A 13,522-nucleotide genomic window follows, 5' to 3' on the forward strand; every position below is an offset into this window, starting at 1 on the left:
AGATCGGTTTGTATTAGAAAACTGCACCCAGCACAAATAAGTTTATCACTGTGTTACCGGTTTATCTATCCCTATTTCAAAAGTAAAACTGTTTTGTGAGTTAACATGAACCATAAAATAGAACTTTCCCATAATGTGTCTTACCTGACAACGCATTTCATTATCCTTAAAGGAATTTATACCACCTGGGCCATCAATATCAGATAGAAGCGGATTCCACATCTGGAACTCGCTGCTATCTAGAGAACAGGACTACTGAAGTGAAGGACAGCATATGGAGAGCAATGCATTTGTGAGATGGATCCGCATCCGTTTGCATACAGATTGCCGGATCCGTCAGGCAATCCAGCAACGCAAGTGTGAAAGTACCCTAAGTGTAGCCACCTCTTCATTCAACACTATGGGATTGTGCAGTGACCAGGAATGGGTTCGCTGACGCCACTTATAGTGCAGTGGCCAGGTCAGGTGGATAATATATCCTGAATTTGTTCATGACGCCAATTGCAGCGTGCGCAGGGTACTATCCCAGGGCCCTTCCAAGGTGTTATAACACGTACCAGATTAGGAATGCCAGAGTGGTGTAATGGCCTATAATGTCTCTGTAGTTTGGTGGTAGTTGCGTCATGGTGTCTCCTACCTTGGTATGGCCAGACTCCTGGCTCCTGGCTCACTTACAATAAATTTGAGTGTAGTGATAGTAGGAGTAATAGAGGAATTTTGCAGAAGAAATTATGTCCAGACCTTTAGATGAAGTTCAAACGTTTCTTTACTTGAAATAACTTGCATCCAAGCGGTGTACAGCTTTGGTCTCTTGGTCCCAGCAGGTTTTGGCAATCATTGGCAGTAATGAGTACTTCTGCTTTAAATGTGGAGCTTGCAGAATAAAACGTCTGCTTAGTAGCTCTAACTAAGGCAGGATGAGCTTCTGCACTTATCTGGTACCTTCTGCTTTGTGGGGACAGACTAGCTGAAGAGGAATTGGCTTCTCCTAGGACTCTGGACTTATCTCACAGATGGATTCTCAGGGGATGCCTTCTTCCTGGAACTCTGGAGGTTGTCTTTAGTTTCTGCTTTCCTCATCCAGATGAGCTGAAGGTGCTCTAGCTGGGTATATGGCCAAGTCTCAGCCGAGACTAGGTCCTTGCTGTCTTCCTAATGCAGGGGGTCTCTGGACACTATCACACAGCCTTCCCGAACAGGGGTGGATGGTACACTGACTAAACTTCCTTCTCCACCCAGACTGCAGGATGTGGGTCCAACCCACTTCTCCACAGAGGGAGAACTAAGCTGGAATAAACCATTCCAGCTTAGATTCACTGAATACTAAACCATACTTGCCAATGAGTTGCTGCCACCTACTGGTAACCAGGCAAATTACATGAACAATTGCATTTAACATGGATTTATATGCACATTTGTGGAAGACATAATGTAAATTATATCTGATAGTACAAAGGCTCTTAGGAGATAGTAGCAGGGTAGAAGCATGTAGTAACACAACTCTAGGGTGTTACAATTGCTGCATGGCTATTTTCGGAAAATCCCATAGCGGTGAATGGAGGGTGGTGGCACATGTGTGGCTGCTCTCATTTCACTTCAGGGGTCCCGTTCGGGAGATAAAAGTGGGTCTCGGATGTGGGACCCATACCTATATAACATTCATGGCAATACCCCTTTAAATAGTACACATATGGAGATTTTGAGTCACATGTTAACTAAACATGACACACTGGCTACAATTTCCAGATTCTCATGTGTCAATTTAAACTTTGATAAATCTATCATTGTGGTTCCCCCTTTTTAGTAAACCCCATGAATCATTATTAAGAGTTTAGCTGGTGATTTGAGAGGCTGTGGCAGGAATCATACCACCAAATCTACTGTCCTTGCTATAGATTCTGCCTTAGGATAGCCTATGAATAGAGACCATTTGTTAGTGTGTTGCCAGAATATTAACTGGTAAGATAATATTTTAGCAGTCACAGATTTTAAACACTCTTTATAGCAGAATAATTATTTTCTAAAGACTAAATTGTATTATTATTCAGTTATTTTGTTACATTTGCCTCATTTCATCTGTCCTCTTCTGAGCCATACTGCCACCATTAATCACCTCCCTTGAATTGCTTTAACCCCTATTGTCAATGCTTCTGTTATTCCTAAGGGTTAGGGCACCTGAAGTGACAGCGGCATGAAATTTTCAGTTTAGGCTTATAAAAGATCTATTGTATGTCTAGATCAACGGCAACATTTAATTATCAACACAAGTTAAGTTTTCAGAATTGTGTCTCTATAGCTATAAACACTTTAGAAAGCTATCAAGGTAATGGAAAATTATTTTGCTTTATAAACAAGTATGGAGGACATGAGTGACATATTACAAGGAGAAACCTCTAGAACAGTGCATTTAACGCATTAATGACCCTAACAGTGGATTTTGTCAGTCATGTAAAAAAGCTAAAATACTGATCAATACAAAAACAACAGGAAATGGTGTATGCTCATAATAGAGATGCTTTCTGCTTCTATTAAAAGGCAAATCAATGGCATCCGATCATCCTGACTTTTCATGTGGAATAAATCCAATTATATTCATGGGTATGAGCCAACAATTCTCTGAATATGAGCCAACTGGCTTCAATTCAATATAACAGTGGAAAGTGTAGAAAAAGTGATAATTCTATGAATACATAATAAAAGGGTGATGTAATACCTTCTTCTGGTGCATGGAGAGTCAGTGAGGTGGTAGGTCCTCTTGCCCAATATGTGTGGGGAGTGACAGCAAAATCAAATTCTGTATATGGTTCCAGGCCTTTTACAGCATAGAATGAATCGGTAAATGTTTCAGGTGTTAGACAGTCGTTATATCTTGCTCTGAGCTTAAAAACATAAACATATTAATAATGAATACTCATTTGGGCAGTCTTCTTCCACAAACTCAGTACTAGATAAAGATATTACCAGCAGCACTGTGTATGGGGAAGGGGAGCTATTCTGTGTAATTACTATATGGCACTACTGTTTGATTGGTGGCACTAGAGTAATTCCCTAATTTAATATTGAAGGTACAGTGCCTTAAAAAGTAATTCATACCCCTTAAACCTTATTACATTTTTTCACATTACACCAATAAACTTAAATGTATTTAATTGGGATTTTATGTTTTCAAAATTTAAAATTTTTAATATTTACAAATCTGAAAAGTGTGGCATGCATTTGTATTCAGCCCCCTAAATAAAATCCAGTGTGACCAATTGCCTTCAGAAGTCACCTAATCAGTAAATAGAGTCCACCTGTGTGTAATTTATTCTCAATATAACTACAGCTGTTCTGTGAAAGCCTCAGAGGTTTGTTAGATAAAATGAGTGATCAAACAGCATCATGAAAACCAAGGAACACACCAGACAGGTCAGGGATGAAGTTGTGGAGAAGTGTAAAGCAAGGTTAGCTTATTAAAAAAATATCCTAAACCCTGAAGATCTCAGGGAGCACTGTTCAATTCATCATCTGAAAATGGAAGGAGTATGGCACAACTGCAATCCTACCAAGACATGGCCCTCCACCTAAACTGATAGCCCTGGCAAGGAGAGCAGTAATTAGAGAAGCAGACTAAAGTCCCATGGTCACTATGGAGGAGCTGCAGAGATCCACAGCTCAGGTGGGAAAATCTGTCCACAGGACGACTATTAGTTATCTACTCCATAAATCTGGCCTTTACGGAAGGGAGGCAAGAAAAAATATATTTTCAAAGCAAATCACAGTTTTTATTTTTTTACTGCGTCCACCTGAGGTGGTAGATCATGTGAAATTTTTATAGAGCCGGTCGTTAAGGATGTGGCAATACTTAATATGTCATAGTAACATAGTTTATAAGGCTGAAAAAAGACATTTGTCTATCCAGTTCAGCCTGTAATCCTGCAAGTTGTTTTTTATGTATTAATTTTTTTTTATATACACAATTGTATGGTGAAGGGGCTTTTTTGAAATTTAAACAATAGGGCGGTGGCTCACTCTGGATGGAATTGTGGGTTCTGACTTCTTCCACTGAGGAAGAAGTCAGAACCCATAAGACTTCGAAACGTGTCTGGGAGAAATTTGGACCCTCTAATACCACCATTTCTGCGTACGCTACAGACCACCAGGATCTGCACCTCTCTCTTATCTGCTGGCTGAGAACAGATTGTCCCGTGCCTACTAAAGAACTCCCTGGAGCCACACTGTTCCACTCCACCTTAATTGGAGCAACCCAGGATTTGAGCACAAGGGACGCTGAAACAGCAGAGACCAGAGGAAAGGATTTTTTGAGCTTTGGAGATTTTATTAAGCCCTTTGTAAACGCTACAGCTGACCCCTCAGGGATCTGTACAAGTTGTGCCGGACGAGAATCCCGTTTTGAACCCTCGTGAGATCTCGGGTAAGCCAGCTGTAGCTGAACAGAGCGAGACGCCGGCAGTGTCCCGCGCCGCCCGATTCGCGCTTGAAACAGACTGTCAACAACGAGGGAGGTAAGAAGCCTTCACATATGAGTCCAACAGCTACAGTCAATACGGGACTGAATAATACAATTTAGCCAGTTGGCGCATATGATCGGTACCTAACGTCTGGGAAGCACATGTATAACATTCCAGTGAATGCAGTCGATTAGAGACTGAATTAGAATACTATAACTATTTGTCTACATCAGGCATGTCCAAAGTCCGGCCCGCGGGCCAATTGCGGCCCACGGCCAGGAGTAAAACGGCCCCCCAGAGGTTTGATTGAATCGTTGGTATTCCGGCCCCCGGCCCCTCTCACCAGTCACCGCCAGCTCACCGGGATCCCACAGCTTACAGGAAGAGGCTTCATCAGCAAAGGCCAAATCTCGCGGCGACGTCCGAGATCACGCGAGATTTGGTCTTTGCCTTCACAGAGAAGGAAAGCCGAGATCTCACAACGTCCGAGATCTCGCGGGATTTGGGCTCAGGGAGAAGGAAAGCCCAAATCTCAGATGTCACGAGATCTCGGATATCGCGAGATCTCGGCTTTTTTCTTCTCTGTAGTAAGGCCAGACTATATATGTCTTACAGAATAGGTAGGATTATCTCCGTTTTACATTGTAAATTATGGGAACTATCTTATAAATACTACAGTCTTACACTATGAGGCCCATATCCAAAGAGTTCTCCTCACAGTCTATAGATGGCGCCCTTCTCAGGTTGACCTCTCTGATTAGGTCAGTTACATAAATGGCTAGGCCAGGCCAGAAACCTAATTCCTCTGTCTTCTTACAGATTAATTTTCCTAACTAAGGGCTCTTTCACACTTGCGTTGTCCGGATCCGGCGTGTACTCCATTTGCCGGAGGTGCCCGCCGGATCCGGAAAAACGCAAGTGAACTGAAAGCATTTGACGACGGATCCGTCTTCAAAATGCGTTCAGTGTTACTATGGCACCCAGGACGCTATTAAAGTCCTGGCTGCCATAGTAGTAGTGGGGAGCGGGGGAGCAATGCGCCGAAACGACGTTTAGCTTGAGGCCGGATCCGGATTAATGCCTTTCAATGGGCATTAATTCTGGATCCGGCCTTGCGGCAAGTGTTCAGGATTTTTGGCCGGAGCAAAAAGCGTAGCATGCTGCGGTATTTTCTCCGGCCAAAAAACGTTCCGTTCCGGAACTGAAGGAATCCGGATTTATCTCCATTCAGAATGCATGGGGATAATCCTGATCAGGATTCTTCCGGCATAGAGCCCCGACGACGGAACTCTATGCCGGAACAGAACAACGCAATTGTGAAAGAGCCCTAACTGCACATACACTATCTCACTCTGACTGAATGGCTAGGAGGATGGCAGCAAATCCCCAATACAGTTCAACCTCAACCTTGTTGCATAGTTTTCTACACAGAACCTATAAGAGAGAAAAGGAAACATGTCTTAGGGCTCTTTCACACCTGCGTTCTTGTCTTCCGGCATAGAGTTCCGTCGTCGGGGCTCTATGCCGGAAGAATCCTGATCAGGATTATCCTAATGCATTCTGAATGGAGAGAAATCCGTTCAGGATGCATCAGGATGTCTTCAGTTCCGGAACGGAACGTTTTTTGGCCGGAGAAAATACCGCAGCATGCTGCGCTTTTTGCTCCGGCCAAAAATCCGGAACACTTGCCGCAAGGCCGGATCCGGAATTAATGCCCATTGAAAGGCATTGATCCGGATCCGGCCTTAAGCTAAACGTCGTTTCGGCGCATTGCTGGAGCCGACATTTAGCTTTTTCAGAGTGGTTACCATGGCTGCCGGGACGCTAAAGTCCTGGCAGCCATGGTAAAGTGTAGTGGGGAGCGGGGGAGCAGCATACTTACCGTCCGTGCGGCTCCCCGGGCGCTCCAGAGTGACGTCAGGGCGCCCCAAGCGCATGGATCACGTGATCGCATGGATCACGTCATCCATGCGCATGGGGCGCTCTGACGTCATTCTTGAGCGCCCCGGGAGCCGCACGGACTGTAAGTATACTGCTCCCCGCTCCTACTATGGCAACCAGGACTTTAATAGCGTCCTGGGTGCCATAGTAACACTGAAAGCATTTGGAAGACGGTTCCGTCTTCAAATGCTTTCAGTACACTTGCGTTTTTCCGGATCCGGCGGGCACCTCCGGCAACGGAAGTGCACGCCGGATCCCAACAACACAAGTGTGAAAGAGGCCTTAGCTCTAGCAGCACACACAGCACAAGACATGTATGTTACATTGCAGCTTTTCTCTGCAAGTACATGCAAACAGTACAAAAAACAGAATATATTAAGCGGTTAAGGCAGTATATGGTATATTGATGACTTATCCTCAGGATAGGTCATTAATATCTGATTGGTGGGGTCCCACACCTGGAACCCCCGCTGTTCAGCAGTTTGAAGAGAAGGCAATGCTCCATGCCAGCTCTGCTTCCTCTTCATTATACTGCATGTTGTCTCCATTGCAGCGGTGAAGGAAAGAGTACTTGTAATTACACTGGGCCTCCAAAACTTTCAAGACGATGGGCAGTGTAATGAAGGGGCTGACTCCTTGGAATCCCACTGATCAGATATTGATGACCTATCCTGACAATAGGTCATCAATATATACTGCCTGGACAACCCCTTTTAAGATTTGTTTAACATCACACATTTTAAACTCTTTGTTCTCTAGAAGTATCCTAGTGGGACACTACAAGTCACAACAGGAAGAGGCTGCATCAGCAAAGGCCAAATCTCCCGGCGACGTCCGAGATCACGCGAGATTTGGTCTTTGCCTTCACAGAGAAGGAAAGCCGAGATCTCACAACGTCCGAGATCTCGCGGGATTTGGGCTCAGGGAGAAGGAAAGCCCAAATCTCAGATGTCACGAGATCTCTGACGTCACGAGATCTCGGACATTGCGAGATCTCGGCTTTTCTTCTCTGTAGTAAGGCCAGAATATCGGTCTTTAAAGAGGACCTTTCACCTGTATAAACTATGTTAACTGAGTATGCTGCCATATAGAGCGGCGCCCGGGGATCTCACTGCACTTACTATTATCCCCGGGCGCCGCTCCGTTCTCCTGTTATAGGCTCCGGTACCTTTGCTTTTTAAGTTATAGAAGGCGGGTCTTCCCTTGTCCTGTGGGCGTCTCCTTCTCCTAGGCTGCAGCGCTGGCCAATCGCAGCGCACAGCTCACAGCCTGGGAGGTTTTTTCTCCCAGGCTGTGAGCTGTGCGCTGCGATTGGCCAGCGCTGCAGCCTAGGAGAAGGAGACGCCCACAGAACAAGGGCAGACACCGCCTACTATAACTTACTGAGCGAAGATACCGGAGCCTATACCGGGAGAACGGAGCGGCGCCCGGGGATAATAAGTGCAGTGAGATCCCCGGGCGCCGCTCTATATGGCAGCATACTCAGTTCACATAGTTTATACAGGTGAAAGGTCCTCTTTAAGTTCATCCCCTGTATCTCAGCTCAGATTTTTTTTGGAAGCCGGGGTCACAGAGTTGTGGGTGGCTGATTCATTTACCCACCGTTTTAGTCACACGTTTCATACATCAGGTGCCCTTCTCTTTGTTTATAGGAGTTTTCCTGTACGTTTATATTGGTGGCCTATCCTTGTACCTCCAATGTTGGAAGCAAATGAGAGCAGTGCTACAGCAACTTTACTAGTTCCAACCACTACACAGGAGAAAGAGCTCTGAATTTCCAGCACCATCTGCAGCTATAAAAAGTACTGGAAAACCCTTTTAAAGTGTTGCTGGATTTTTTTAAATTTTTTTATATGTCCCAGCGACATATGAAAGGTTTTCATTAGTTGGGGTCTGAGTGCCCCCACTGATCACTATAACAAGGAGAGTGAGGCACTCAGATTAAGTTGCAGTTTGTTGAGGTCTCCTACCTCCACGGTCACATTACCCCCAGAGGACATTTATACAGTGTGAAGGTCCCAAATGTAGAAGAAAAAATGTATTAAAACATTTCTGGCTGCGTTCTAGCGCTGAGTTCCAGGTCCAAACATCATAATCAAAGTCATCACCAATTAACGTTGCCTTTCCTTCTCCCTGCGTCTCCACACTTACAGCCACAAGGCCAGAGCGACCATAAGGGCTATTGAGCCTATTTGAGTCTATTGAGGGAAAAAAACACACACTTGCAGGCTGGGCTGTGAACTAAAGCAGAAAAGGGGGCATAATCCGAATCAGTGGTAGCCAGCTGTCATACCCTTCATTAACCCCTCACTGTACGTCACTGGGCTAGAATCTGATTGTGCTCCTAGTACTCTCTACAAATAACTTCTCCCCATCTGGCCAATTTGTATAATGGCAACTACAAATAAGAAACGAAAAGTTGACAGTGAGGGACGCCGCTTCCAGGACAGGTGGAAAGTGGAATATTTTTTCACTGAAATACGGAATCACTGTGTTTGTCTAATATGCCAAGAGACTGTGGCTGTTAATAAGGAATTTAATGTCAAGAGACACTACCAGTCGAGACACAGCACATACGACAAGCTAACAGGGCGCGACCGCAGTGACAAGTTGAAGCAACTTGAAGCTGTTTTAATGTCACAACAGCGATTTTTTACAAGAGCCCGTGAGTCAAATGAAAATGCCACAAGGGCTAGCTATGAGGTAGCAACGTTAATTGCTAAAAATTGCAAATCTTTTGCTGAGGGTGACTTTATTGAAGAATGCGTTATGAAAATGGTGCAGAATATCTGTCCCGAGAAGAAGTCAGAGTTTTCCAACATTTGCCTGGCTCGTAACACTGTAGCACGGAGAGTGGAAGAAATTTCATCAGATATTAAGAGACAGTTAACGTCAAAAGGAGTTGATTTTGACTTCTTTTCAATAGCCTGTGATGAAAGCACAGACCTCTCCGACACAGCTCAGTGGCTGATTTTTCTGAGAGGGGTGGACGATGAAATGAATGTGACTGAAGAGCTACTTGACCTCCAGAGCCTTAAGGACCAAACAAGAGGAACAGATTTATTTGTTTCTGTTAGTTCTGCCATAGATGACATGAAACTGCCTTGGAACAAAGTTACTGGGATAATTACTGATGGGGCACCTGCCATGGCTGGTGACCGAAGTGGATTATCAACCCTAATCTGTAACAAAGTGAACGAAGAAGGAGGCAAAGCTATTAAACTGCATTGTATCATTCATCAACAAGTTCTCTGTGCTAAACATCTCAAATATGACCATGTTATGAAACCGGTGCTAAAGACCATTAATTTTATTCGCTCTAGAGCCCTGTGCCACCGCCAGTTTAAACAGTTTCTACTGGATATCCAGGCTGAATACGAAGATGTTTTATATCAAAACGATGTAAGATGGCTCAGTCGGGGGTCTGCACTGCAGCGTTTCTACTCTCTCAGAAAAGAAATTGGAGAATTCTTGGAAACAAAGAGACAACCGATGCGAGAACTATCTGATCCTATTTGGCTGGCTGATTTAGGGTTTCTAGTCGACATAACAAAGTATCTGAATGTACTGAACACGAGTCTTCAGGGCAAAGATGCAGCGGTGAACCAGCTTTATTCACACCTCAAAGCCTTTGGAACAATACCATTCATTTTTCAGCGTTGCAGGAAATAATGAACAGTTTTCCACAGGATGATATCAGTGCGCAAACGAGCAGGTATGCAGCAGACATCGTATCTCTTGCTGGGGAGTTTAGACGGCGCTTCCAAGATTTTGCAGCTATTGAAAAGGAGATCACCCTTTTCTCCTCTCCATTCTCTGTTGACCCCGACAATGCTCCAGATCAGCTGCAGCTCGAGCTCATTGACCTGCATTGTGACAGTGAGTTACACAGTCGGCACCAACAGCTCTCTCTTGTGAAGTTTTACAGCCAACTGGATAAGAGCCGTTTTAAAGAGATTCGAATATTGGCAAAGAAAATGCTGAGCTTGTTTGGCTCAACATATTTGTGTGAGAAGACATTCTCTGTTATGAACCTTAACAAGAATCGCATGCGGACAAGACTAAGTGACTCTCACTTGCGTGATATTTTGCGCATCAAAACCACAGTCTTTGAACCAGATCTAGCCTATCTGCTGCAGTCCTGATCTCAGTTTCACCCTTCACATTAGTGCAGCAAGATTTTTTTCAGTTGAAATGAATACATTGTAAAATCTCAGTTAAAGGGAACCTGTCATCAACTTTATGCTAATCTCACTGAGGGCAGCATAAATTAGTGACAGAAATGCTGATGTCAGCGGTGTGTCACTCATGAGCAAAAAGTAAGGGGTTGCTGAGAACCAGCATCATAATCATTGCAGCCCAGGCCTTGAAAAGAGTCAAATCTACCTGAGAAGAGTCCTGGTTATTCATGGATTCCTGCTCTCCGTCCATCTGCTGATGATTGGCAGTTCTCTCCTAGACAGAAAGGGAACTAGGTAGAAGACTGTCAGTCATCAGCAGGTGGGCAGGAGGCAGGAATCTATGAATAACCAGGACTCTTCTCAGGTGGCCGGGACTCTTTTCCAGGCCCAGTCTGCAATGATTGTGATGTTGGTTCTCGGCAATCACTTACTTTTAACTTATAAATGACAGACCGCTGAAATCAACTCACCTGTCTCTACTTTATTCTGCCGTTAGTGTGGGCGGAATAAAGTTGATAACAGGTTCCCTTCAATGTCAGTTGGTCAATCAGTTATAAATATATTTGAACATATGAGCATACTTGGTGTTATGTTCCAGTTCACATTTTTGGAATTTAAAAGTTAACAGACAACCTTGTAATGTACTGTTTCCGACATATTTCTGCCTCCTGTTTTTTATATTGAAGGCAGAGTGATTTAACACCTGTTTAGATTTGTCATCCAAGTCACAAAATGAAAGGTATGCCGTTTGCAATAAAATTTGCATAAAATAGTTAATTTGCATGTAATTTTAATGGTTCAAAGAATATTGGGCAAAATGGTCGGCCCTCGCACATGTTCACTTTATCAAATCTGGCCCTCCTCGAAAAAAGTTTGGACACCCCTGGTCTACATTGATGTCACAATACCAGCTTACAATATCTGGGAAATATCTGTGAAACAGAATTACAATCAGAGATCTCCTAAGTTAATTATTTTACTCTACAAGCGGACTTCTATTATTACAAGACGTCAATTGACTTATAGCACTCTGGTACAAACACCATTAACCAGACTGCAATATACTGTGTGAACAAAACTATCCTGACATTTTAGTAATCTGTGGACTATTTAAAGTGCATTATTTGTTTTATTGTATTTTAATTATTAACTGACTTTATTTTAACCTATTTACACGTGTTCATTCATACTGTGATTTAATTAAATTTTATGTACTTTATGATCCAAATGAAGTGTGCTCGCCCATCATTTTAGCTTTACAATTTTTTGAAATTTACTTGAAACTTTCATTTTTTATTATTAAAAAACATTTTTTTTTTATTTAACTTTTTATGTTTTTCCCACTGTGGGACTTCAACTTTCCAGGGTTTGATCCCTGTTTCAATTCAGTACATTCTGTATTGTATTGCATTGAAGTTTCAGCATCTTAGGGTGGGTTGACATCACGTTTTATGCCCCCGTTTGACATATATGTTTAAAAAAAAAAGGATACAAAAACGCAGCACAACACATTCTTTTTTCCTACACAGTCACAGACAATGGTAAAAAAAAGTATACGTTTTTTTTTACAATCTAAGGCTACTTTCACACCTGCATTTAGGTGCGGATCCGTCTTGTATCTGCACAGACGGATCTGCACCTATAATGCAAACGCTGGTATCCGTTCAGAAAGGATCCGTTTGCATTACTCTGTAAAAAAAATCTAAGTCTAAGTGTAAGTCATACGGATCTGTCCTGACTTACATTGAAAGTCAATGGGGGACGGATCCGTTTGCAATTGCACCATATTGTGCCAGTGAAAACGGATCCATCCCCATTGACTTACATGATGCGTTTGGCTCCGCATCGCCAGGCGGACACCAAAACGCTGCAAGCAGCGTTTTGGTGTCCGCCTCCAGAGCGGAATGGAGGCTGAACTGATGCATTCTGAGCGGATCCTTATCCATTCAGAATGCATTGGGGCAAAACTGATCCGTTTTGGGCCGCTTGTGAGAGCCTTGAAACGGATTTCACAGGCGGACCCAGAAACGGCAGTGTGAAAGTAGCCTTAGTCTAAGGCATCCGTTTAACATATACTTTTTTTGTATACGTTAAAAGGATGTGAAAAACGTGATGTGAACCCACCCTTACACAGTACGATGCTGACTGTTGACTAGAAGACACAGCTTGGGGTCTGGATCTCCTGGGCTTCCGTAGCTGGCAGGCTCCCATGCCTGTGTAAGGTATCGGGCCTGCCATAGGAACCATCGGCTCCCTGTCACCATAGCGCAGGGAACCATGGAGTCAGAGAAAGCCGCCTCCTGCTGTAAATCCCGCTGACCGCGGCATGTGAAGGGTTAAAGAGGTTGTCCAGTCCCAAAATCAAAGTTTTTTTATGTGCTCCTAACACCCCTCACCATGCATACATATGCCCCCAATACCTGTTTTTCATGTCTGAGCTTTCCTTCCCCCCGGAAGACATCACATTATCCTGGCAGATCTGTTTACTTTCTCCCCTTCTTGTTTTGTTGAATACATAACTTTATTGATACACAAGCCTGGCTGCACGGCACAGTGATGAGTCACAGGCTGGACACGCCCCCAGCTCCACCCACTACCACTCCTGTGTCCATGTTACTACACCCAGACAGGAATCTACTTCTCACCCAGTATCTAAATCCCATCACTGACCGTCCACGAGCTCTGCCTTCACATCTGTATCTAATCCTATCCTGTGTGATACAGCCTGCTGAGCAGTGTATCTAATCCCATCACTGACCGTCCACGGGCTCTGCCTTCACATGTGTATCTAATCCTATCCTGTGTGATACAGCCTGCTGAGCAGTGTATCTAATCCTATCCTGTGTGATACAGCCTGCTGAGCGGTGTATCTAATCCCATCACTGACCATCAGCAGGCTCTTCCCTCACCATCTCAAGAGTGTTATAAACAGCTGGAATCAGCAAGTGT

At 43.9% G+C, this 13,522-nt stretch overlaps 1 protein-coding gene across 1 annotated transcript in view; it reads right to left on the reverse strand.

Annotated features, from left to right (window-relative positions):
• ROS1 (ROS proto-oncogene 1, receptor tyrosine kinase) overlaps positions 1 to 13,522 on the reverse strand; it is a 209,934-nt gene that overhangs the window by 127,646 nt on the left and 68,766 nt on the right. The window contains exon 18 of the mRNA XM_040430082.1: positions 2,714 to 2,879. Coding sequence (XP_040286016.1) covers positions 2,714 to 2,879 — 166 coding nt within the window. The remainder of the gene's footprint in view (positions 1 to 2,713; positions 2,880 to 13,522) is intronic.

This window comes from Bufo bufo, chromosome 4 (assembly GCF_905171765.1).
Source record: "Bufo bufo chromosome 4, aBufBuf1.1, whole genome shotgun sequence".
NCBI lineage: Eukaryota > Metazoa > Chordata > Amphibia > Anura > Bufonidae > Bufo > Bufo bufo.